This window comes from Eleutherodactylus coqui, chromosome 8 (genome assembly GCF_035609145.1).
Source record: "Eleutherodactylus coqui strain aEleCoq1 chromosome 8, aEleCoq1.hap1, whole genome shotgun sequence".
In the NCBI taxonomy this organism is placed as follows: Eukaryota; Metazoa; Chordata; class Amphibia; order Anura; family Eleutherodactylidae; genus Eleutherodactylus; species Eleutherodactylus coqui.
In genome coordinates this window covers 38347937-38375613 of record NC_089844.1, presented here as the reverse complement: position 1 = coordinate 38375613, position 27677 = coordinate 38347937, and the positions used below count along the sequence as shown (strand labels likewise).

General features: G+C 46.6%; 1 protein-coding gene across 1 annotated transcript; it reads right to left on the bottom strand.

Annotated features, from left to right (window-relative positions):
- Positions 1-7988: 7988 nt before the first annotated feature.
- Positions 7989-23662, bottom strand: LOC136576322 (tubulin alpha chain). The gene is made up of 4 exons (XM_066575517.1): positions 23509-23662; positions 9587-9809; positions 9104-9252; positions 7989-9020 (listed from the first exon to the last, which is right to left on the bottom strand). The coding sequence occupies exons 1-4, from the start codon at positions 23509-23511 to the stop codon at positions 8049-8051; spliced, it is 1347 nt and encodes a 448-aa protein (XP_066431614.1). The 5' UTR covers positions 23512-23662; the 3' UTR covers positions 7989-8048.
- Positions 23663-27677: the final 4015 nt, after the last annotated feature.

Sequence of the window (27677 nt, the reverse complement as noted above, 5' to 3'; positions counted from 1 at the left end):
TTCTGACAGTAGTTCACTGCCTTGTAGTTCCTTGCCCTTACTTTCAAAGCTGCATTGCACAATCTGTAGTCCAGTCAGCAGGGGAGCAGTATCTGAAGGCCTGCCCCTCTGCTTTCACAGGATTCTTTTGACCAAAGGGTGAGTAAACCCAATATACTGTGTGTATACTCACCGAAACTCCCCAGAAGAGGCAGAGATTGTTGAGATCATCAGCGCAGTGTCTGCAGATCTGTCAGCTTGCACCCTCTTGAGCGCACGGGAGCACGCCTATGCACATAACTCCATCAGCGCTAAGAAAACATCTGTGTCCTTGTTACTACAAAAGCTCTATACCTAATGACAGACAGTGGATTGTAGAGAAGCTGGAATGGAGTCCCCCTCGTGGCAGCCACTTCAAACATGATTTACAGTGGTAAAGCAACAACATTTTTAATGCAAGTATATTACAAAAACGATGAGACTAATATAAGCGAGTAGATCTGCCTAAGTTATCTGAAAATCTGATTTCAATGAGACCTGTGCATGCAGTTACAAGAGCTGGCCCCTACGCAGAGAGTGGCGCGGAGGCTTCCACGCCAACCTCTGTGTATTTGCGGCGCTCACAGCACACGCCTGCTCAGCTGAGCGGTTGGGGTCCCGAGCAGTGGACCCTGGCTGATCAACTATCGATGATCTACCCTGAGGATGGGTCATCAATAGTATTTCCCTGGAAAACCCCTTTAACTTTTTCTTTTTGCATGAGTTGCTAGTCCAGTTGTGACCAGTGATGGCGCTGTGAAGTTCCCCTGCAGAATATTGCTAAAAGCAAAAATAGTTGTAGCAGCAGCAGCTTGTATCTGCAAATAGAAAGATGACCCCACCACACCCTGAAAATGTCATTTCCCAGAGAGCGCGGCACAGCTGTTGTGTGTCTAAGTATAAACGTGAATCGTCTCATTCGCGGAGGCGAGGGGCTGCGGCAGACGAGCACAAGCCAAAACCGCTTAATGTTTAACCTGAGCAACATCCTGTTTCTTTATGGTTGTGACTCTTTCCCTTACTGAACACACCCCATTCTCTCAGAGCAGAAGTTCACAGTCAGGTGCAGACTGCAGTCCTGAAGGCTCTTGTAGTGCTGCACAAATGGCCTAATTAATGGGCAAGTACACCCAGAAAATGTGACTAATGATCCGATTCACAAATGCAAAAACTTTAAGCGACCCTCTGGTCCTGGACAAAGATGGCCAAATTGCTTCTCTGATTACCTGATGCACACTATGCATGTAGCCATTAAAAGGTTTATCACCTGTTTTACCTCACTGCTGCATGCACAATTCTGCAGGCTCCAGAGCTGAAATCTCCCACCATCGATTGCTAGCTTAGTATCTGCACAGCATTTGCTGAGGTAATTTACATTCGCGGAAGTGTTTTCACACCGTCCATTAATGGTGTAGGGAAGAAAACTTGACACCCACCCACCACCCTCGCTGCAGCATTATAGGACAGCTCTGGAGTATAATACAGGATAAGTAATGCATGTACACAGTGACTCCACCGGCAGAATAGTGAGTGCAGCTCTGGGGTATAATATAGCATGTAACTCAGGATCAGTACAGGATAAGTCATGTATGTACACAGTGACTCCACCGCAGAAGAGTGCAGCTCTGGAGTATAATACAGGATGTAACTCAGGATCAGTACAGGATAAGTAATGTATGTACACAGTGACTCCACCAGCAGTATAGTGAGTGCAGCTCTGGGGTTTAATACAGGATTTAACTCAGGATCAGTACAGGATAAGTAATGTATGTACACAGTGACTCCACCAGCAGAATAGTGAGTGCAGCTCTGGAGTATAATACAGGATGTAACTCTGCATCAGTCGGGCAGTATAGGATAAGTAATTTATGTACACAGTGACTCCACCAGTAGAATAGCGAATGCTGCTCTGTAGTATAATACAGGATGTAACTCAGGCTCTGTACAGGATCAGTAATGTATGTACACCGTGAAACCACTAGCAGAATAGTGAGTACAGCTCTGGAGTATAATACAGGATGTACCTCTGGATCAGTACAGGATAAGTAATGTATGTACACAGTGACTTCACCAGCAGAATAGTGAGTGCAGCTCTGGAGTATAATACAGGATGTAACTCAGGATCAGTACAGGATAAGTAATGTTTGTACTCAGTGACTCCACCAGCAGAATAGTGAGTGCAGCTCTGGAGTATAATACAGGATGTAACTCAGGATCAGTACAGGATAAGTAATGTATGTACACAGTGACTTCACCAGCAGAATAGTGAGTGCAGCTCTGGAGTATAATGCAGCATGTAACCCAGGATCAGTGCAGGGTAAGTAATGTATGTCCTCAGTGACTCCACTAGCAGACTAGTGAGTGCAGCTCTGGAGTATAATACAGGATGTAACTCAGGATCAGTACAGGATAAGTAATGTATGTACACAGTGACTCCACCAGCAGAATAGTGAGTGCAGCTCTGGGGTTTAATACAGGATTTAACTCAGGATCAGTGCAGGATAAGTAATGTATGTACACAGTGACTCCACCAGCAGAATATTGAGTGCAGCTCTGGAGTATAATACAGGATGTAACTCAGGATCTGTACAGGATCAGTAATGTATGTACACCGTGACACCACTAGCAGAATAGTGAGTACAGCTCTGGAGTATAATACAGGATGTACCTCTGGATCAGTACAGGATAAGTAATGTATGTACACAGTGACTTCACCAGCAGAATAGTGAGTGCAGCTCTGGAGTATAATACAGGATGTAACTCAGGATCTGTACAGGATTGGTAATGTATGTACACCGTGACACCACTAGCAGAATAGTGAGTACAGCTCTGGAGTATAATACAGGATGTACCTCTAGATCAGTACAGGATAAGTAATGTATGTACACAGTGACTTCACCAGCAGACTAGTGAGTGCAGCTCTGGAGTATAATACAGGATGTAACTCAGGATCAGTACAGGATAAGTAATGTTTGTACTCAGTGACTCCACCAGCAGAATAGTGAGTGCAGCTCTGGAGTATAATACAGGATGTAACTCAGGATCAGTACAGGATAAGTAATGTTTGTACTCAGTGACTCCACTAGCAGAATAGTGAGTGCAGCTCTGGAGTATAATACAGGATGTACCTCTGGATCAGTAAAGGATCTAGGTGAAGCGCTGAGTGAGAATCCCACGATCCAGCACTGTTTTTCATGCTGACTGAAAATCAGCAATAACAAGAAGTGAATGAATAGTAAACAATAACTTTGCATGTACACGGCACGATTATGGCTCAATTTCGTTCGTTTGAATGAATCTTGAGCGGTAAGCGTCCTGTGTAAATGGCCCTTAATCCAGGATAAGTAATGTTTTTACCCAGTGATCTAGTGGCTACATATTAGCTATAGTATGATAGTCACCGCTGAACAAGCCCTTTAATTTCTTCGGCTAACGGCAGGGGCAGTTGAGTATTTCAAGGTCCATTACCTAAAGCTCCTGACTGTCCTTGTTAGGATAAGGCTATTTGTTCAGGCAGGCTCACTATAAATCCTCTGCATGTGATCCATGTGTGGGACACTGGAGAAATTGAGCAATGATTAGTCAGTTGCGGCTTGTTTTCTTACCTGCTTTTTCAGCCAAGCTGCTGCCCACATTGTGGAGTACAATCGCCTTTTGTGTCAGAGCGAGGGCGACTCGCATCTGCAGATATAGCTGGCAGCTTCACAGTAAGATCTGTCACCTTGCAACACAAGCTGTGGTGGTGCAGAAGGGTACCTTGTCCCTAGTGGCTGCAGGACTGTTGCGGGCACATGACCATTTAGGGGTGCTGGTACACATAGTAGTTTTATGCCCACTGGAGTACAGCCTTTCTGTTTGCTGTTACAGCCCATCTGTGGTAAGGAAAAAGCTGTTTGTTTGGACACATCAGCGCTGTATTCGGCTGCTGTGCAGCGCCTGTTTGTCAGAACAATTCTTGACATCCTCCTGACCCCTTTCATTAAGTTGTTTCTGTCCACAGGATCCCCCTTTGCTGGATGTTTTTCCACGATCACATCATTCGCTGTAGACTTTCTACACCATTACGAAACCCCACACAGTTTGCAGTGAAACCTTGACTAGTCTGGCACCAATGACCAAGCCTCGTTGGAATACATTCAATAAGAAGGAACGCCGCGACAGTCTAGGATTTTAGATGCACTTAAGAATAGGTAATCTTTATTTAGATGCACAAAAACTAGCAACATTTTGGACTTTGTCCTTCATCAGGCTTCATCACAGAGAAATATCACTTCAGATAATTAGGATTAATCATCCATAGAAAGACCAGAAGAGTTAAAGGGCCCTTTCAGAAAGGCCGATAAATTGTTCAGATTCTTGCATCAAGTGATTATCGCTCAGTATGAATGCAGGCCGTAACTGAATAATTCATTCTCTTATCATTCAGTTTATGCGTGCAGAAAACCTGAAGAACGAGTTGCCATCTAAACAGGTAGTCACTCCTCTATGACTGCCTGCTTACTGTGAAAGGGGTCGGGCGGGGCGCAACAATCCCCGTCCCACTCAACCTATAATCACTAGCGATGATCATTCCTGTAAACCGATTCCAGGAATGATCATTGCTGGGACAACCTGTCGGGCCGGTTTATGTATCGTGGAAACTGATTAAAAATAGGTAAGCTATTAATTCAAGGGAACCTGTCACCTTCTTTTAGCACTAAGCTAAACAGTAGGTTCTAAGTTTATAACCGGCGGACTACTTAACAGCGGCACTCAATGCGTTGAGTTGCGGCTTCCTGTGCCGACACCAGTGGAACACTGGGTGAGGGAAGTATGAAGCTGAGCTTGTAGGGCTAAAAGTAGATGAGCGTTTCCCTTTAGGCCTCACTCACACAAGCATATAAAATACATTGCGCAAATCTGCAGTGTGTACAGCGTATTGATCCTTGGATATGCCACTTGTGTTTTTTGTGTATTGAACAAAAAAAAAACCCCATGCAAGCAGACACAAATGATGCCGAAAGTTGTATTTTCCCGTCCGGTTTCTTAGCAACTGGCATAAAACTGCAATACATACCCACGTATACGCATACACACTGCATATTTTACGCATATTATAGACTCGAATGGGCGGCTTGAGCGTGTAAAGTGACCAAATATAGACCGTGCTCTTATTTGTTACGCAGCGTGTAAAATACGAATGTCTCAAGAACCCCATCCAAGTCTATAGGATTTCTGCACACGTAATAAGCTGCAACAATACGCTCATGTGAGTGAAGCCTAAAATGCGTCTAAAATCCTAGACCCGTGTTTCTCAAGTCCTGAAGGCACAACAGTAGAGATGAGCGAACGTACTCATTTAGGGCGATTTTGCAATCGAGCACCGAAAAGATTCAGGGGGCGGCGTGGTGGAGCGGGGGGGGGTAGCAGTGGGGAACGGGGGGGGGGGGATCTCTCTCCCCCTCCCCTCTGCAACCCCCCGCTCACCCCCGGTGCCCCCCAAATCTTTTCGCCCAAATAGTCACTCGAAAAAAGCAGTGCTCGATTGCGAAATCGCCCTAAACGAGTACATTCGCTCATCTCTATCATTTCTACACAACAGGTCATGTTTTCAGGATATCCTATAAGTACACCTGTGGCAATGTCTGAGGAGTGACAATAATTACATCACCTGTGCAACACTGAGGAAATCCTGAAAACATGACCTGTTGGGAAACCCTGTACTAGCCAGTGGTGCGTTTCCTTCTTATTGGATGTATACTTTGGTGGCTTCAAGGCAGCAGGGGTCTGAAATCACAAACAGCATCTCAATATTTCCCAACCAATGGGTGCATCCCGTACTCTGACCAGATCTTGATGGAAGACGCTGGATTTTCCCTTTTATAATGTATATTCACGTTGAATCTGATCCACAGGAAATTGGTCTTGTGGTTTTATGCTGCACTCCGGGGTCACGGCTCTAATTGCCATACAGGGAAGCTCCAATCACGAGAGGGTCGGGGGCTCCAAGGAAGTGACCAGTCAGTGTATTCTACTATGTTTCTACATTAGGAATACTTGAGATTAGATACATTGTGTCATGTCTAATGCAGGATCTGAAGGGGTGGACCATGGCAGGGATGCCCTCGGTGGTGGTCTTTGAATCCGTCATCCTCAGACCCTCTCAAGCACTGCAGCAGACATGACAGTGTATTCTAAATAATTATGACCCTCATCCTGACATATGTAACAGATGAAACTAAACCCCTCCATTATACTGTGTATTAGTGGAATGCTGCCAGCCATGGGCAAAAAGAGCGCTGGATGTTAGGATTATAAAGTGAAAGCTGAAATTACTCAAAACTAGTCAAGTGCTGAACACTCTGGAGTGTGACCGATCGGGTGAGACCAAATAGGTTTTAAGATGGTGTAGTCGCCTCCATCTCACCTCCACATTGCTGCTGTGTTTTCCTGAAAATAAGACCTAGTCTTATATAATTTCTTGCCCCAAAAGAGGAACAGGGTCTTATTTTCAAGGGGGGGGGGGGAGGGTGTCTTATACTTATCTAGCAGGCACTGTCCAGGTCCCTCCCGCTGGTTTCTTTGGTTCTAGCAGGCTTCCTTGCAGTTTTCAATCACGTGCTCGTAATGGGCTTTGCAAAGCACGCCGTGAGCAAGCGATTGCTCTGATTTTTTGAGCGCCGCAGCTCAGCTACGATTCAATGGCTGTTATTGCTCTGGCTGAGCCATGGCGCTTGAGAACCAATCGCTTGCTGAAGGCAGGGTTTACAAACCCAGTTACCAGTGAACAATGCTCTGTCGGCGACTGATAACTGCAAGCAAGTCTGCTGGAACGGTGGAGGCCAGTGGGGGGAACCAGACGGCGCTTGCTAGGTAATGTATTGCTTTTTCATTTTCATGTAGTGTAGCCAGGACTTATTTTTGGGGTAGGGCTTATTTTATCTGTAGGGCTCATTTTCAGGCAAACACGGTAGTTGCAAAGGACCCAAGTTTGCCTCTTCTACAACCTATATTTAAAAAGGAAGCTATCACTAGCAAAATATTTTAAGCTGCTTCCATAGCTGCAACAGTACGAATCAAGCAGGGCATACATACATTTAGCCTTGCTTTGGTAAAGTGTTTAGAAACACATTTCTCAATAGGTCTCAGAGTCAGCTCAGCATCCCAGCCCCTTCTCCAGCTGACTGTTGTCAATGGTCTCTCCATTAGTGTCAATAGCCCGCGCATTAATAGTGCCTCACTCCTGCCCTGGTGCAGGCGTGAAGTCAAGGTCAATATACCTCACTTCACAGCAGAGCGATGCACTACACATGCGTGGGATCTCAGCGCTGATGTACTGACTTTGGGGGACGGCAGCCAACTGGAGAAGGGACTGGGTTTGAAGAATGACCTGCTGACTCAGATATCTTGGCGACGCCTCCGATTTGAGGCAGATCATTAGCATATTAGGTGCATATTGATAAAAGTGAGAATTTCTAAAAATGCATTAAGCCTTTTTTTGTAAAAGTATGTGTGCCCTGCTTGATTCATACTGGTTACCGCTATGGAAACAGCTTAAAAAGTGATTTTGCCGATGACATGTCCCTTTAAATTCCCCAGTGCATCAGTGACCTGTCCTGCAGGTTTTACTGACCCAGAGGCAATGACGGTTTAAGGTCAAATTTCCTTTAGTAAGCAGACAAGTGTCATTCTTTCCTTGCACATTTCTTCTAGTTCTCATGTATCTCATGTGAAGGGCATTACGGAATTTGCTCATGTCCATGACTCCTAGTTATGCCTTTAAGGGTCAACATGCCTTAAGACATTGGGTTATAGAAGTCGGGCTACTAATATCCTTGATTCATATGGATGTAAATACTTCTCACTGTATTTCATACCGTGGTTAGTATAGATATGCCATAGGTACTTCAGACCTGCCCATTGTGTAAAAAAAATAGTATCTTCAAAAAAAAAAAAGAAAAAAAGTAGAGGTGAAATACGAAATCACAATCTAACATTTCATCTGATGTTTATTGTTGTGGCAGATAAGTACAGTTATGGACTATGACACTTTATTCCTCTCCTTCATCTTCATCTTCATAAGAGTCTATCCCAACCTCTTCGTAATCCTTCTCCAGGGCAGCCATGTCCTCCCGAGCCTCAGAGAACTCTCCTTCCTCCATACCCTCACCAACATACCAGTGCACAAAGGCACGCTTGGCATACATTAGATCAAACTTGTGATCCAGGCGAGCCCAGGCCTCAGCAATGGCAGTGGTATTACTCAACATGCACACAGCACGCTGCACCTTGGCCAGGTCTCCACCAGGAACGGCAGTTGGTGGTTGGTAATTAATACCAACTTTGAACCCTGTTGGGCACCAGTCCACAAATTGGATGGTGCGTTTGGTCTTGATGGCAGCAATAGCGGCATTGACATCCTTGGGGACAACATCACCGCGGTACAGCAGGCAACAAGCCATGTATTTGCCGTGTCTAGGGTCACATTTCACCATCTGGTTGGCTGGCTCAAAGCAAGAGTTGGTAATCTCGGACACAGAGAGCTGCTCATGGTAAGCTTTCTCTGCAGAGATGACAGGGGCATAGGTGGCTAGGGGGAAGTGGATACGTGGGTAGGGCACCAAGTTGGTCTGGAACTCTGTCAAGTCCACATTCAGAGCACCATCAAACCTGAGAGAGGCTGTGATGGAGGACACAATCTGACTAATGAGTCGGTTCAGGTTAGTGTAGGTTGGGCGCTCAATGTCCAGGTTCCTGCGGCAGATGTCATAGATGGCCTCATTGTCCACCATGAAGGCACAGTCTGAGTGCTCCAGTGTGGTGTGGGTGGTAAGGATGGAGTTATAGGGTTCAACCACAGCTGTGGAAACTTGAGGTGCTGGATAGATGGAGAACTCAAGTTTGGACTTTTTGCCATAGTCAACGGAGAGACGTTCCATCAAGAGGGAGGTGAAGCCTGATCCAGTGCCACCACCGAAACTGTGGAAAACCAAAAATCCCTGCAAACCTGTGCACTGATCAGCCTGGAAGAGTAGAGAGCGCACAATTAACCATGGGGAACAGTCAATGGCATGAAAGAAATGACCTTCAGTAAAGTAGTACACACCAACTTGCGGATTCTGTCCAAAACAGGATCAATGATCTCCTTGCCTATGGTATAATGGCCTCGAGCATAGTTGTTGGCTGCATCTTCCTTGCCACTGATAAGCTGTTCCGGGTGGAAAAGTTGACGGTAGGAACCAGACCTGACCTCATCTAGAAAATAAAGTACATAAAGAAGACATTAGGCTACAAGGAAATTCTCTGCATATTTGCAACACAGTATCTCCAGTAACCAGGCCAAGACAATGCCCATAATACATGGTGAATATATGGGAAACTGGCTCTATTATGAAAAGTTAAATCAATGGGGAAAAAAAGATATACATGGCCAAGAATACCCCTTTAATAAGGAGCAGCTCTGTAACTGCATATAATACATCACATTAAGTGATCGAACATCTAACATACATTTGCCAAGTATTGACCGAGGGCTGATAGGTAGAGAGAAGTAAAAGGACTTATCCTATACCCTATCTACAATACGTACCGATCACAGTGGGCTCCAGGTCCACAAACACAGCGCGGGGGACATGTTTACCAGCTCCAGTCTCACTGAAGAATGTAGTAAAGGAATCATCTCCTCCACCGATGGTCTTGTCACTGGGCATCTGTCCATCTGGTTGAATTCCATGTTCCAGGCAGTATAACTCCCAGCAGGCATTGCCCATCTGGACTCCAGCCTGGCCAACGTGGACTGAAATACATTCCCTCTAAAAAGTAAAGATAAATAAACTTAAGAAAAAGGGTTTTAACTTTCTGGGTTTGTCACATATATGATCATAGCCCTCTCCTTATGAGGCTCCATGCCATTACAACCCCCTAGGAGGGTCCTTCCTTCATATGACAGAAGGGTAGTAAGTCTTTTGGGCCAGTTGAGTTTCTTTATTTGCAGAGGGCAGGTCCACATTGGAAGATGGGGTCAACCTGAGTAAGGGCTCTACTCTCCATGGCCACCATAGATTCTGTACATGGAAGATCAACCTGTTCCAGACAGCAAGCGTTGGCATGTAGTTGGACCAAACAAAGCTAAGATCTCTGAAGAATTAAGCCCCTAAAAAGCCATTTTGAAACCCCAAACTGTTTTTTAGACTATCTTGGAAAGGCATGGGGAAAAAAAAAGAAAAAAAAAAAAAAAAAGACAACTTTTGAGCTCTGGAATATAATACAGGAAGTAACTCAGGATCAGTACAGGATAAGTAATGTATGTACAGTGACTCCACCAGCAGAATAGTGAGTGCAGCTCTGGAGTACAATACAGGATGTAACTCAGGATCAGTACAGGATAAGTAATGTATGTACACAGTGACACCACCAGCAGAATAGTGAGTGCAGCTCTGGAGTAGAATACAGGATGTAACTCAGGATCCGTACAGGATAAGTAATGTATGTACAGTGACTCCACCAGCAGAATAGTGAGTGCAGCTCTGGAGTATAATGCAGGATGTAAAGCAGGATCAGTAGGGTATGAGTAATGTAATTTATGTACATAGCAACTCCACCCTTTATGCACATCTTATCTGTATAAGAGCTGTAAAATTTATGCTCAGAAGTAGGACGTACCCTTTAAGACTGAAGGAGTAACATTTCAATGCACACAAACTGTTAAGTTGCAGAGAACAGCAACTGAACATTCCATAGACCAGCACAAGTGTGACAAGAATGTACAGATGTCTAGGCTATATATAAAATATATACTCATTGTCAAAAAGAAAAAAAAAATCTAAAGCACCTATAAATTGTCAGAATGGAATTAAACGTGCTCTGTGGGATTGTGATGTTGATATAAGTGATTACAATAACACAGCAAAACGAGAATTTATTGTGGAAAACTGACCCCTTGTAGGGAGGCTCTAGTACCCCAATGTACCGCCCCTAGCTTGGATACAAGATGTGATACAGGAAGGCATGGATGCTCTAGTACCCTGTTGTACCGCCTCTAGCTTGGATACAAGATGTGAAACAGGGTGCATGGAGGCTCTAGTACCCTGTTGTACCGCCTCTAGCTTGGATACAAGATGTGGGGGGGAGGCATACAGGTTCTGTATGGTATCCTGCGGCATATCACTCCACATTTGCTGTAACTGGGTCTCTAGATTGACACCAATCGACAGCTGTTTGCACAATACAACCATCCAGCTTCTCACATCCCAATAATGCGCCCCTCTCAGACTCTGGTAACGGGGTGAAATCTCTTCTCTGCATCGTAGAGGCGGCTAGTGGTCAACAAGCTCTACACAAGCGGAAGAAGAGGACACTACACACAAGGAGCCTCCGAGAGCCTCTTATAGGCCAAGGGGGAACCACTTTTAGGGCCTCCGGTGACAAGACCGTTCATTTAAAGAAAGTAGAAGGAGCAGCAGACTGGTGCAAGAGCAGAAATTCACATCCTCCGAGCACAGAGGATGCCTCTTTATTAGATTCCTGAGAAACACAGACAACGTTTCGGCTGGACACCAAGCCTTTTTCAAGCCGAAATGTTGTCTATGTTTCTCAGTGGAATCTAATCAAGAGGCATCCTCTGTGCTCTGAGGATGTGAACTTCTACTCTTGCACCAGTCTGCTGCTCCTTCTACTTTCTTTGGAAGTGCTTGAAGATTGGATCTGTGGTCGGGATCTTCTTGGAGCATGTATCAGCTGTTCGCTTCCCACCAAGTTTGTGGTAAAAGTGTGTGCTGCTTCTCACAGTTAAAAGACCGTTCATCTAATCACCACAACTCAGCATTTACAGAGATGGAACTGCATGCCGGGTTTTACAGCCAACGACGCCTTCTTCAGGGGGCGGGATGTTTTCCATGACAGTACACTATCTGTAGCCTGGTGGTTTTCACATTCCATTATTGATATAAGTATACCTCCACCTCAAACATGCCAAACTTGCACAAACAAGACTGCACACCCTTCGCTTAAGGCAACAGTGATAATTGCACCCGCCATTCTAGGTCTCGCCCTGAAGATCTGAAAAAGCACAACATATGGTCAGACTACAAAACAAACTACAAGGGCGCCATTATTACATCAGGCTTCACATAGATCAATGTCATCAGAAGTAAACGGTCACTAGAAGTTTGGAGTTTTCAAAGAGGAATATATTTTAAACTCCTGTCAGGCCCAATTGTCACCTGCGGATTTGAATTGCGGATGCCACGTGCAGAAAAGAAATCGCAGTTCAAGCCGCCCATAGTGAAGCATGGGGCGTCCGCACTTCAATCAACACCTGCGGATTTGATTTCTGGATGCCAAGTGTGGAAAAGAAAATCGCAGCATGCTCCATTTAACCGCGGATTCCACAGGGATGGGCTCCATTGATCTCTATGGAGGCGAGCGATCCGCAATTCAATTGCGGATTTGTAGGCAGATACCTCTTTGGTTGCTTGGAGACCATGCAGGGAGGTGGGGAGGAGGGGGAAGGCAGGCACTTTGGGCTTGTGATTCTTTTTTTTCCCGCGAGGATGTGATCTGCAGTGCATCCAAGCGGAAAAAAAAAAAATTATAAATCGCATCTGCAATTGCCGGCAAGCATTTAAAAATAATTTCCGCACAGACAAGCACGTCTTCTGCTGTGGAAATCCACACGTGCTGTGGACATGAGGCCTAAGGCCGCCTGCAGACAGGCAGAAATTCCACGGCAGGATTTCCCGCGGAATTTCCGCCCCTGGTCGCTGCCATAGGAAATCTCACGCGGCAAACAAATTGCGGCATGCTCCATTTCTCTGTGAGCCCCGCACAGAAACGTCACTCCCTGGCCGCCGGCTCCTCTCTGCTCATGCGCAAAGTGGAGCTGGCACATGAAAGAGCCGAGGCCGTGGGAGCAGGTGAGTGATGCGCTGCTCTCTGCAGACGCTCGGGTCGGGTCCCGCTGCGGGAATTCTTGCAGCCGGATCCGACCCAGCCGTCTGCAGGCGGCCTTACTTTGTGTATTAGGGTATTGCACTGCTAGCAGTTCTCTAATATACTTTAATTGCTGCATTTCTCCCTCTCTGAAGGACAGTTGACCTTCACTCTCCAGGAGGTCTCATGGCTGGGTCTCCACAGCTATAAATATTGCTCTAATAGGCAGTCTGCCTGTATTCTGCTTTTGCAGAAAATGGCAAGAAAGCAGCATACGCACACCAGAACAGCTTAGTGAATGAATACGGTACCGGAACAGAGCTTATAACATAAATACGCCACCAGAACCAAGCTCAGTACACACACATTTTTTTTTTTAACTTATACTTGTGGACAGGGTATCCTTGACACATGGCTGCTTTTTTTTTCTTTTTAAAACCCAGCATGACCTATTTTTTTTCAGTTTTTACCTCCATATTGGTATTTTCTAAATCGGGCAAATACGCAGCAGTATTTTCACGTAAAAAATAACGGTTGTAATGTTACCTGTAACACGTCGCTTCCGTATTACAATACGCTCGTCTGAAACTAGACTACCCACAGCAAACAACAAGATGGCTGAAAAATGAGAGCTGGAATCCATTGTTCCTTACTTCTAGTAAATCTCCCTCAGTGACGTAATTTTATGTTAAGGGGGAGGTGACCTTTATTACTGATTGTTCTAAAAAGTCTATGAAAAGGTCATATTCTCTACAGATCTGCATTTTGGCGCCGTTTTTCTGTCACCGAGTAGAGCTGTCCGCCGCTGTACCTGCATGAAGTAACTGATAGTTGCAGCGAACGCTCGGACTTGGAACTTTTAATAACCTGCTCTGAAATGCGGGATTAGCAGGTATAATCTCTACTTGTGGAATGTGGGGCGGCGCGGCCGCGCTCTTATGTAAATAAGATCATGTCAAAACCTACAGTATGACCTGAGAAGGGTCCTCTTACACGGGACGATTCACTGTGCAACACAATTTTTGTAACCGATAAGCAGATAGGCGGCTTACAGTAACTTTAGCGCGCCGATTTCAAATAGGATATCCGTCTTTCGGCCACGTACGGTTTTCCAATTATGGGGAATAATGTAATCTATTTGCCGTTGTATTGTATTTTTGGGAAATCTGCCTATACAATTAATCCCGTCGGCTCACCATTAACCTTGCTTAATCAAAAGAATAACAAAAGTGATTGCACAACTATTCAACAATCACTGTTACACACCGTGTGCTGACTGAGCACTATAAGGGTAGGTTTATGTAACATATAGGGTATGTTTCCACATGGTGTACACACTGCGGATCATCCAGCAGAAAGTTGTAATTAATGAACTGTGTTTTTACAGGTCATTGGTCAGACTAAATAAGAGATTCAAAATCACGTTTAGTACCGCTGCTTCCGTAAAAGTCTGATCTATCAAAGTAATGCATTATTCACCCCGCACGGTGAACGCCATCCAAAAAAAAAACACCGACAGAAATACGCTTTTTTGGTCATTCTGTCTCCAAGAAAAAAAATGCAATTAAAAGTGATCAAAAAGTCGTATGTATTCCAAAATGGTACTAACACAAACTACAGGACGTCCCGCAAGAAATGAGCCCTTGCACAACTATGTGGACGGAAAAATAAAAGGTATTGCGCGCAGAAGATGGCGGCAGAAAATAAATTTTAAAAAGATGTAGTACAGAGAAACACACTGACAGACACAGACACAACATAAGTTTGGTATTGTAGCAATCGTACTGACCCATAGAATAAAGTTATCTTGTTATTTTTGTTGCAGTTTGTGCGCCGTAGAAACAAGACGCACGAAAGATGGCGGAATTTAGTTTTTTGTTTTTTTATTTTACTCCATTTAGAACTTTTTAAAAGTTTCAGTACATTAAGTAGTACCATTGAAAAATACAACTCGCCCCACAAAACTCAAGCCCTCATACAGCGCCGTTGATGGATAATGGAGTTACGAATTTTTAAAATGCAAAAAAGTTTTACTGGTCTAATCGGCAGGTTTTAATTTGCCAGAAACCCATCAATTACTTTCAGTTACGAAAATTAAAAAAAAAATGTGTTGCACAGTGTAATCGTACACACAAGCAAATGAGCAGCCTCTAGTGAGCGCAGCGCCGCTAATCACATCCGCATCAACTGACCAGCGGCGCTATGTGCAGTAAAGGCCACCGGGTGCCAGAGAAGGAAGCGCCAAGAGGCCAAGGCTTCAGAGGTGAGTGGGAGAGCGCAGTATTTACCATGGAATTCTGCAGCATTTCCGCTACGTGTAAACATTTTAAGGGCTCCTTCACACTGGCAATCGCAGCAACAAATAATAAAAAAAAAGAACGTCATTTTCTCGTACGTTTTTCCCAGACAATAGGAGTTTCTAATGTTAAAAACGCATCGCGCAAAAGTGGCAAGTTTGTGCGTTGCAATAAAACGAAGGCTCCAAAGGGAAACCGGGAAGATTAAAAAAAAAAAAAAAAAAATGTAGGAAGATAGGCTAGAACCTGCTGCGATTTTTTTTCCCGCTCCACATCGCATAAGTGAAAACATCGCAAATTGGAATGAAACCATGAAAGTCATTGGTTTCATAATTCTGCATTTTCGATCACTCTCGCATCACCTGATTTTATCGCGCATGTGAAGGCAGCCTTACAGGTCCTGTGAGCCAATCAAAATCAACGTATCCGCCTTAAACGAACAGCAATTCTCACAAAGCCTCATGCAAACGAACGGTGCGGTGGCCCAGGAGTTCCTACTATAAGGACCGCCATATAGCACCTCCATGAGGTGCTGCATTATCCTATAGAAGTAATGCTTTGTACAGGATGGCCATGGAAAAGCAGGCCGCACCACACTGTCCTTGTTGCCCATAGCAACCAATCACAGCACAGCTTTCATTTTACCTCAGCAGTATAAGAAATGAAAGCTGCGCTGCGATTGGTTGCCATCAGCAACAAGGAGAGGTTTTCTTTCAGACAGCTTTGGTAAGAGTGTGGTGCCGGTCTACTTCTGTGACCCTCCCTACAGTATGGCGTCCGATGACACCAGCCATGATGAAGAAAAAAAAAAAGGGCAGTTTCTCCATATAGATTTCTATAGGCTCTGTACAACACAGGCCCACAGACATCCATACTAAGTGCTCGTTCAGAAGGAGACCGGGACGGTAAGGGAATGTGCCGTGAAAACGCCAGAGGCTTCGTATACTACACCTACACCCCTACACACATCCAGTATGTACATCCGGGGTCCGCCTCACATGGTGATACAACCCTATCCTCACTAAGGCTACACTCTCGTGCGAATTTTACGAGACGCACGAATATGAACGCCATTCTTTTGAATAGAGTCATACACGAGCAATGTTTTTCCCTGTTAGGTAAAAGTTGCTGCATGTTCTATTTTTTTTGCGTCCCTCATAACGCATCACGCATGGTTATCAACGGGACTGTCAAACAATGCCGCGAGGGGCACGCGAGTGCGACGTGATGTTTCCTTTTGTAAACAATAAGACACTTGGCGCTCCTCCAACGCGCGTGTAACAAGCCCCGGGGAAGCGGAAAGTCAGAAGTATTGAGGCGGTTTTTGCATGAAATAGGCCTCACATTCGCGGTTAAAAAAAAACACGTTGACAAGCGTGATATTAGGCCGGGTTTCTCGGTCCGATATCGCGCTCGCCGCTGTGAAGGCAGCCGTAGGGTATATTCACATGGTGGAATTTTGCTGTGGAATCTGTGCCGCATAAACTTTTTTTTTTTTTTTTTTAACACACGCAAAATTGAAATCCATGTGTGAAAGAAACGCGTTACTTCTTGGCGCCACTTCTGTGTCAGGAATTCTGCATGCAGATGTGCCCACTGAAGAGGGTTAAGTCTGCACGCGAATCTGCGGCCATACGTTTCCACAGCCACGCCAGACATCCGCAGCTCAGCTGAGGTGAGGGAGACGACATGAGGGGGGTCCCGCGTGGGCGACATGAGGGGGGGGTCCCGCGTGGGCGACATGAGGGGGGGGGGTCCCGCGTGGGCGACATGAGGGGGGGGGGTCCCGCGTGGGCGACATGAGGGGGGGGTCCCGCGTGGGCGACATGAGGGGGGGGTCCCGCGTGGGCGACATGAGGGGGGGGGTCCCGCGTGGGCGACATGAGGGGGGGGTCCCGCGTGGGCGACATGAGGGGGGGGGTCCCGCGTGGGCGACATGAGGGGGGGGTCCCGCGTGGGCGACATGAGGGGGGGGTCCCGCGTGGGCGACATGAGGGGGGGGTCCCGCGTGGGCGACATGAGGGGGGGGGTCCCGCGTGGGCGACATGAGGGGGGGGGGTCCCGCGTGGGCGACATGAGGGGGGGTCCCGCCGCGGTCTTGTGTGCGAATCAGCACACTTCTTTGCTGAAATACTCTGTGCTGCTGGAGGGGTGACACCCGCCACTTCAAAGTTCATCTAAGAAAATGGCGCTCTTGTGATGCCCCCCTTCTTATCCGCCTCACGCAGACACCCGCATTAAGTTAGTCGGTCACTTCCTAAATGGCAGCCACATTGCGGCGGCCGCCTTCTCATCGGCTGTATTTAGAAACCCATGAAATATAATGAGTAGAGTAAGCCGGAGCGGGGGGCATGTGACACCGAGCGGGGGGATGACCCTGCACTCTAATAATAAACTGTGACAGCACCGCAGCACGAGATGTTATATTTGAGTAACCGCCATTTTACAAGGCGACAAACAGGATATGGATAGTGACTGTGGTGAAATCTGTGGGGTACGATATGCTTGCAATGTGCATGCGGAACTCCAACAGTTTTAAAACTACAACTCCCAGCAGTCCAGTCTTAAAGGGGAGTTGGAGATTGGAATAAAAAAAAAAACAAAAACAAACAAACACAACAGAGACCACCCTCGTCCGCGGCCGTGCCTGATATTGCAGCTCAGGGCCGGGCACTTGAATGACAGCAGTGCAGTAGGCTAGACCATCGTAACTCCATCGAACCCCTTTAAGGCTTCTTTCACACAACAGTCAATAGAACATGCGAATGTTAAAATCGGGACGCAAGTTTGTGGTGATACGATACGATAAAAAGGAGGCTCAAAGGGAAACATGGGAGAGAAAACAAAAACGCACATCGCAGAAAGCGCTCTCATCAGTGAAAACATCGCTAATGGGAAGGAAATCATTAGTTTCATAATCTGCTGTTTTACTGCCTTTTGCATCAGGCGAAAATCACACGATTTTCTCGCCTGCGTGAAACCTCCCTTATAGCGAAGAACGTCAGCTTCTTTCACTGACTGACGACATTGTGTATTTTTGACCCATAATTCCAGGTCACAATACTACTTGGTTAATCAGTGACAGAAATTCTCGGGTCACGACTATCTTTCCAGTAGTCACAGCTACAGATAAAGCAGCTTCTCCAGTGTGAGGAGTATACAGCAGCCCAGATCTCAGCTTCCCAGGCTGCTATAAACACAACTTTGGGCAAAAATGGGCTTTGATGTTAATCTGAGGCGAAATCTAGTCCCACAAAAATGTCATAGCTGGGTTGGAGTTCCCCTTTAAATTCTAGTTAATCCATATGGTTAAAGGGCATTTTCCAAGACTAAACTATTGATGACCTATCTTCACAACTGGTCGTCAATAGTTGATCGGCAAGGTCTGCCGCTTGGGATACCCGCCAACAACACACTGTTTGATATAGAATAAAGTGGCCGTGGCGCCCACTTGAGTGCTGTGTGACTTGAATCAGCTGATTGTCGGAGATCCCAAGCGGTGGACCACCACTGATCAACTATTGATGAGCTATCTTGAGGACAGGTCATCAATAGATTAATTAAAAGGGATTTTCTGAGACTGAAGGGTATGTCCATTGGGGAAAATTAAGAGGAGGGTTTTGTAGACTTCTGATTTAACTCTTAAAGCTCCCCTACTGAACAAAGATGGTCACAGAGCTTCTCTGGCCACCTGATGCACACTGTGCATTAGTATCTATCAGTACTCTAAGACCCTACATGCTGCTCTGACTGGCCAGATCTGATCACATGGACATCACTAGCCAATCAAAGCAGTGTGTAGTGTTTTAGACTAGTGATGCCTACTAATACACAGTGTGCACCAGGCAGCCAGCGCAGAGGTGTAGCCATCTTTGTACAGGATCGGCGGGTTGCTTTAAAGTTTAGCTTTCAACATCTGGACAGAGTTCCCCTTTAATGGTGGCCAGATATTAAAGGGAACCTGTCACCAGGCTCATGCTGCCTGAACCACTGGCAGCATGAATACCAGCATAGATGTGCCCATTCAGCCCACCCATATATAATATATTCTGAAACTTTGCTGCGTTTCATAAAAAACCAAACATACTTAGATGTTTCGCTTGGAATTCAGCTGGAACGGAGCTCCGAGTCAAAAAGGCAGACCGTATCGGGCTCTTCCGGCCACAGAGTCAAGAGTGACAGCTCCTCTGCCTGCATGTGTATAGGGAGAAGGCTGTCAATCCTTGATGTGGGCAGGAAGAGTCCGATGCGGCCCGCCTTTTTGACTGGAGCTCCGTTACAGTGAAACTTCTAAGCATGTTTTTTTCTGAAATGCAAGAATGTTTCTAAAGATACTATACATGGGCTGAATGGGCATATCTGTCCCGGGTTCATGCAGTCAGTGGTCCGGGGAGCGTGAAACTGGTGACAGGTTCACTTTAATGAATGAGATAACAAGGTTTCTACGGAGCCAGAAATTCTGACCCTTCTCGAGTCAATAAACCAAATACTGACAAGGCCGGGGTTCTCCTCAGCCGCCTTGTTATCAGAGCAGATGAGAGCCTGGCATAACTTGAATGCCATCACGGCTGGGTATATAGGAGGATGCTATGGTTCAGTGCCTGCAATCTTATTTACATTCTAATGAGCTGTAAGGACCACTGGCCGCAGCACTTGGGAGTCCAGGCATGCATGACCTTAGATTCCAAGTGATACATAATCCAGCTGTGCAGAATCAGATGCAGGACTCTACACATCCTGGTGTTAAAGGGCCACAAGACCCCACATTATAGTGCAGCTGCGTAATAAGACCAGTGGCTGATATCAGTCAGCCACATAGCTGCATCTGGAGGATCCACACTAGGAGATACAGTAGCGAATATCATTATTTCTGCACTTCCTGTTCATCTTCCTATAGAAGAACAGAGGAAAATAGATTGCATTCCGCAGCACAAGAGTCTTCAGCTTTGACGTCCCTTTAAAGGGGTTGTGCTAAGTTTTAAACTTTTCCTATCCACAGGATAAGTGATACGTTTCTGAACAGCGGGGGGTCCATCTGCTGGGATCATGAGGACAGGGGTCCCTTGTCCCCCTTATGAATGGAGCAATGGTCAAGCCTGCACGCTCGCACTCCATTCATTTCTATGATAACGGAGTACGGAGCTCAGCTATCTCCATCAATCCCATATGGCACATTTGACCGCCTCTCCACTCATACGGAGGGCACACTGGACCACTGTTCTCATGCTCTGTAGAAGTCTCAGCAGTCGGATCCCCAGACACCTGTTCCCTTATCTTGTGGGTAGAGGAGAATTTCAAATGTGGCATTACCCCTTTAAATCACCCGAAAGGATGCCGGATAGGGACAAAATTCCGTAGCAGGATCGCCTTGTGTTATGTGCAAATTTTGCTGTGAAACTGTCCGATCTTCACTTTTTGTTGCAAAGGGTAAAATCCATTGCAAAAATCCAGAAGAAATCCACAAAATACAGCATCTTTGGAAATTGGTTGTAGATTTGCTACATTTTACCTTGACTCATACAGTGTATCAGCCTAAAATCCATGTTGATTGGACAGGATGCAATAGTGGCAACCCTTCAGCTGTTAGTGAATGTGAGAATGCATGATTCTGACAGCAGGCAGAGATCTAGATGCTGGCGAAGAACTAGAATGCAAGTTGCAGAACTTTTCAAAAGTTAGAGAGCCCCTTTAAAGTGTATCTAAACTTTTTGAAAACTTCTGACATGTCATAGGTTTTGATCATGTGGGCTCAGGTGATAAGACCCCCATTGATTGCCAAAACGAAAGAGAAAAAGCAGTCACCCGAGCGCTGTACCTGCTCAGCTGTCATGGCCAGCGGTGTACAGAGTCTGTACACTGCTCCTAGCAGGGACGGATACAGCAAACAGTCACAGCGCTCAGATGAATGCTTCAGCCGTTTGCTAAAACAATCAGTGGGGGTCTTAGCGGCTGAGCCCACCTGATCAAAACTTTTGACATGTTACGATCACATGTCAAAAATTTACAAATAAGTTTAGTTACCCTTTAAATCCTCAGAATGCGCCTATGTTAGACTAGACACTAGATATCCCTGCGCGGCCTCCGCCGTCCCGCCATGTGCTCGCTCCCCTGATGTGTCTGTGTAAATATAGGATCTGTGTTAGGCAGGTGCTGCGAATTCTCCATGTGACAAGCCAAAGATAAACAGGCCCCATGGAGAAATCTCCTGCACCAAGCGACTCCTACTACAATTACCTAGTTAGGAAAGGAGCCTGGGACGCCCCCAGCAGCTGGGACCCTAAAGGGGGAGGGGTGACCCCATAAGCCCTTCAGTGACAGGTGATTCCACGTGTCATTCAGTCCGCACTCTGCAGCAGTCAGAGGGGAGCGGCTCTTGCAGAATGTGAACCCCTCCAGGAATTTCAACTTTGGAAGAAGATGCTGCAAGGAAGTGAATACATGAAGAAGTTGGGGCAAGGCAATACCCTCGATATAATCATTGCCATCACCCCCTTTACTGGAGCTGTGGGGGTCGTCGGCCCTTCAGGGGCCAAAATGACAAGAAGAGGGTAACGTTCAGTAAATCAGCGCCATTTCCACCATGGTGACTGCCGATCACGGAGTCCAGGCTGCTGTAAATGGCACTCATGACGTTAGAGGAGGGGAATTTGAAATTCCCACAACCCTGCAGACTGATCAGAACGGATAGTATAATCAGATCGTGTAGCAGAGCCGAGTCGGTCACGTGGCAGAGATGGTGATATTACAATGGGTTGCCTGTGACTTTTCGACCGTCTGACAAGTCAAGTTGGAAGATAGGTGTTCATGCTCTGTTTGAAGAGACTTTCAAACCAGTGTATTATTCTTCCACATTAGGTCTGTGTTGAGCGGACCCCAATACACAGCTAATCACACGGCCATATTCCTTACGAACGTTTTTCGAAAATGCAGCATGATCTAGTTTTTGCGTATTTGCCTCCACATAGAATGCGGATATAATGACTTTCGCAACCCATCCGTAATACGGACATGTTTTTATACGCTCATCAGAGCCCGCCTGATGCAGGTTGCGAATGAGCCTCTTGGGTGGAGCTTGCAGTTACCACTACTGTGCGCCTAGCCTAAGGCCTCCGGGACGCTAGTGCGTTTGTATCCGTGTGCCGTTGGCGTTCATATAGTCTAGGCACACTGCCGTATCACCCAGATCATCAGTTCACGGAAAAACCGGCCCCATAGAAAAAAAAAAACTCAGCGCATATCCCATTCTTGCCCATATCACTGACCCGCAAATTCATGTCAATGTGCCCGCCATCCATGCATCAGACAGCACAAGGACAGGTCCGATGAGAGCTGTGCCCGTACCTATCCGGTGCAACTCGGACACGCGTCAAATGTGTCGGAGACCTACGTGTGGCTCCTACATGAAGGATTACCTCCATGCTCTGCAGCCGGGCTCACCCCAGACGTCTCACCTACAATGACCCCCTTGTTCTAATGATCAGAGGGATTCCGGCCTCCAGAGCAAACAAGAGCATGACAAACACAGCTCTGCTACATCTCTACACGTAGTAGAACTTGGCACAGTTCATTTTCAAAAAGTGCAGGTTAATTTCCTGTGTAGAAGCAGAAGGGGAAGAACCCGGACTGTGTTGTAACACGTTGTGATGAAATACTGCAACGCCCGATCCTTCTACCGTGCGACCGCCAGCTGCTACAGGCTCATGTATCAGAGGGGTCGTAGACCCCCTAAAGAGTGCTGGATCTGATAGTACATGACTATGAAGACAATAGATCTTGGAGCTGGGATTTTTAGGGTCCGCTTACCAGGCGTGTTGGAAAGAGAAAACATTGACCGGGTCATTTTTCCAGCGCCGTACATATACACGAGCGGATCAATGCGCTCATTCAATCTATCGTCGGCGGGTTCTAGGAAGGTCTGCGAAAGCGCATTTTTACACTAAACATCCAGCAAACGACAAGCCCGGTTTTTTTTTCCCGCTTGCATAAAGTGAACGGCGAATGGTAAGCGAACGATTATCGTTCCGTTTCGCACAAACGATCGTTCCGTACACAAGGCCCCTTAGAGGGGGGACAGGTAAGGAACGCAGTGCTCCGCAGGCTTCTAGTTTTCCATCGGCCACATCCAGGGTTACAATTACATAAGAATCAGCGATAGATGATACAGACCTGCTGCAGGACGGGGGCGCTGCTGGACTCCCCCCAAAACATTTAGAGTCAAGCCTACATCTGCAGTAAGAAGAAGCTGCATTACAGTAGGAGGCATCAGAGGGCTTATGGAGCTCACCATGGTGTCGTAGCCGCAGGGGGTCGGGTAAGCTGGCAGTGGGGGATGTTCTCACCGGAGCCTGGGTGACGGATCTCTGTGAGAAGTGACTTGTCAGTTGCGCAGACAGTAGTCTTATGTAGGAAGGCGGGGCCCGGAGCGCGGAGTCCACGCCCATGGGCGGGAGCCTGAACTAGTCCTACTGGTTGTATAAATACGAGGGACCTTGGAGAAGGCGGGGCTATGTAGAGAAGGGCAGGGAAGATAATGAATCAGAGAAGACGGGGGCGGAGTCTGCCTCCCAATCCTCGCGTGTGCTATACGGCTATACGGAAACTAAGAGAAGCTGCAGTGTAGGACACACCCCCTGCCTAGACGAATAATAAAGCAGGTCGCGTCGTAAGAAGGAGCGGCTCTCGAGTTGGGAAACGCCCACTGAGTGGAATACTAATGAAGTAGTAGAGGACATTGGGGCCTTGTTATACTGTAATCCCTGTACGCTATATACGGGAGCAGGAGGAGCTATGATAATTAGACGCACGCCCACTAATTCACGGATGACGGGTTTAAGCGCGCTGGGGTGATTTCTTCTCACATGGTGCCCCCCTCCTCCTACACTTATTGTAAAACCCATCCCCCCCAGAAGTTGTCGGAGGGGTCTGTGTGATTGTAACGTTGTTATAAGGGATTACAGTATCAGAGCAGAAGGGTCGTTTATTGTGGAGAACTGACCCCTTGTAGGGAGGCTGTAGTACCCTGCTGTACCGCCTCTAGCTTGGGTACAAGATGTGATACAGGCGGGCATGGAGGCTCTGGTACCCTGTTGTACTGCCTCTAGCTTGGATACAAGATGTGATACAGGCGGGCGTGGAGAATGTAGTGCCCTGTTGTACAGCCTCTAGCTTGGATACATGATGTGATACAGGCATGGAGGCTCTAGTACCCTGCTGTACCGCCTCTAGCTTGGATACAAGATGTGATACAGGCGGGCGTGGAGGATGTAGTGCCCTGTTGTACTGCCTCTAGCTTGGATACATGATGTGATACAGGCATGGAGGCTCTAGTACCCTGTTGTACCGCCTCTAGCTTGGGTACAAGGTGTGATATGGGTGGGCATGGAGGCTCTAGTACCCTGTTGTACCGCCTCTAGCTTGGGTACAAGGTGTGATATGGGTGGGCATGGAGGCTCTAGTACCCTGTTGTACCGCCTCTAGCTTGGATACAAGATGTGATACGGGTGGGCATGGAGGCTCTAGTACCCTGTTGTACAGCCTCCAGCTTGGATACAAGAAGTGTTACAGGCGTGCTTGGAGGATCTAGTGCCCTGTTGTACCACCTTTAGCTTGGATACAAGATGTGATATGGGTGGGCATTAAGGCTCTAGTTCCTTATTGGGCCGCCTCTAGTTTGCATACAAGATGAGATATGGGGGGTATGGAGGCTCTAGCACCCTGTTGTACTGCCTCTAGCTTGGATACAAGACGTGATACAGCAGGGGATGGAGGTTCTAGTACCCTGTAGTACCGCCACTAGCTTGTTTTTTTGCTATAGTTTTTTTATTCTGTTTAGGTGGGGCGGGGCGGGGGGGGGGGGGGGGTTAAACTCACTTCAGTATTGCAGTATATTGTCTTTCTTCTGGCATTCTATTAAGGCAGGTTGCAGGCAAATCTTCATAGGCAGAAATACATGGCACCGCTGGGGGCCTTCAGAAAGCCCAGGGACCCGATCAGCATCTCCCAATTTCATTGCAAGGGACTAGAGGTGAGCGAGTATACTTGCTAAGGCACTACTCGCTCCAGTAATGTGCCTTAGCCGAGTATCTCCCCGCTCGTCCCTAAAGATTCGGGGGCCGCTGCGGGTGACAGGTGAGTTGCAGCGGGGAGCGGGGGAGAGCGGGGGGGGGGGGGGGGGGGGGAGAGAGGGAGAGAGAGAGATCTCCCCTCCGTTCCTCCCCGCCGCTCCACGCCCCCTGCCAGCCCCCGAATCTTTAGGGATGAGCGGGGAGATACTCGGCTAAGGCACATTACTGGAGCGAGTAGTGCCTTAGTGAGTATAATCGCTCATCTCTACAAGGGACCTATTCAAGACCCCCAAACGCAGAACGGTGGCATTTAAAGGGCTAACAGACCCGATCGGTGTGAAAACTGATCGCAGCTGGATCGTAGCTGTTGCGACTGGTTGTGAGCTGTCAAAGTTCACATTGGGCTCCCAATCGCTCCATACAAATCTTGCAGGACTTACATATATGTCCTAGGTCGTTACAGGACTAAAGACCGCCAAATGGGGAGATATAATGTATATGTAGTATAGTACTGTGCCAAATAATTGTGGTGCCACAAATATTATAAAATATGATAGGAAACAACGGAGTGCGTTTCTAACGCCGTTTACACACAACCAAAAAGGAAATGAAATTTGAGCCGATTCCACGTCAAAGTTATTCATTTTTCCATCCAGAGAGTTCTGTGAGGGCTTTATGTGTGACAAGCTGTGGTTTTTATTGGTACCATATTGGGGTACATACCGCTTTTTTGATCAATTTTTTGCGTTTTTTTGGAAGGCAAAATGAAAAAAATAGGCATTTTGTTTAGCTCCATTTTTTTAGTGTTTTTTTTAAATAGTTTTTGCCTTACACGATAAATAGTGTGTGTGATTTATTGTATAGGTTGTAATTAGAGATGAGCGAGCATACTCGCTAAGGGCAATTACTCGATCGAGCATTGTCCTTAGCGAGTACCTGCCCGCTCGGAAGAAAAGGTTTGGCGCCGGGGCGGGGGGAGAGCCGAGAGATCTATCTCTCCCTCTCTTCCCCCCCGCTCCCCCCTGCTCACTGCCGCAACTCACCTGTCACCCGCGCCGGCAGCCGAACCTTTTCTTCCGAGCGGGGAGATACTCGCTATGGACAATGCTCAATCGAGTAATTGTCCTTAGCGAGTAGACTCGCTCATCTCTAATTGTAATGGATACAATGATACCAAATATGTGTTTGTTTGTTTTTTACTATTTTATACAAAGAGAGTGAAATGTGCAAAAGGTTTTTTTTTGTTACCTTTTTTTACGTTTTTTTTTTTACCATTCTTTTTTTTACCCTTTTTAATGTCTTCGTAGGGGAGATGAACCAGAAAAGCTATGAGCACTATGATAATAAGTTGCAATACTTCTGTACTGCAATGTATTACTGCTTACAATAGTGATCGCAGACCACCGCAATTACTTAGTGAATGGCTGATGACATCACAAAGGGAGCACGCTCCCCCTGTGAACCCTTTAAATGACGCAAACTACACCGATCACAGCATGTAAAGGGTTAGCAGCTTGGATCAGGGTTCACAGCGATCCCCGCTGTTTCAGTCGCAGTCGGCTCTTGCTAAGGGATAGTGTGGGTTAACTTCTGAGCCCATGCAATCCACAGAATGAACGTTTACGTCCTGTTGCGTTAACTACCATGCGCTTAGGACGTAAACTTATGTCTTGCGGCATTAAAGGGTTAAAACCGTCCATGAAAATCTATGCGAGAATAAAAAAACCACAGCGGACACGTTACGTGCGCCTGTGCGCGGTGTTTTTTACGTATGTCGTCATGAGAAGGTAAAAACAACAGAAACGAACATCAATTAGGCCTTCTTGCGTTTTTTATGACACGCGGATGGCACACAGATGTAAAAAACGTGCATGCACAACAAAAATGCCTGGAACACGCCAATACACACATGCAGGGAATCAGTCCATTTTTCATGGACCAAAATTGCACACGCCAGTTTGAATGAGGGCTAATATTACAGGCGCTCTAATGTGTTCCTGCGTGTGTTGTAAATAGTACGACTCATTGTACATCCAAAGCTGATTATTAACCACTGAACCAGGAACTGCTGGCAAAGCTGCGGTTAAGTATATGCCCGCCCGGGCACCTGTACAAGATGGGTGTGACGGGCTTAACCAGGCTTACGAGAGGGAGGAGGGTGTCGAGCTGGAACACTGAGGTTTAATAAGGAGGCTGATGACCCTGAAGCTGCTTCCTGCCTCTTCTTGCGGGTCGCTGTGATGTTTCTTCTTTCAGTCTACAGCCGCCTGCACACGGGCGGATTTGCATAGCGGAATCTGGAGCGGCGTCCGCCATCCATATTCCGCAACAAGTACCTGCCATTGTATGCTATGGAAAATGATTTTTCCTGCCCATAAGCAGAAATCAA

Excerpts from the sequence above, each read along its gene's own strand:
- LOC136576322 (XM_066575517.1), bottom strand. Across the intron at positions 9,253-9,586 it reads CCTGGAGCCCACTGTGATCG|ATGAGGTCAGGTCTGGTTCC; the intron begins GTACGTATTGTA and ends TTTATTTTCTAG. Across the intron at positions 9,021-9,103 it reads TGGACAGAATCCGCAAGTTG|GCTGATCAGTGCACAGGTTT; the intron begins GTGTGTACTACT and ends CTACTCTTCCAG.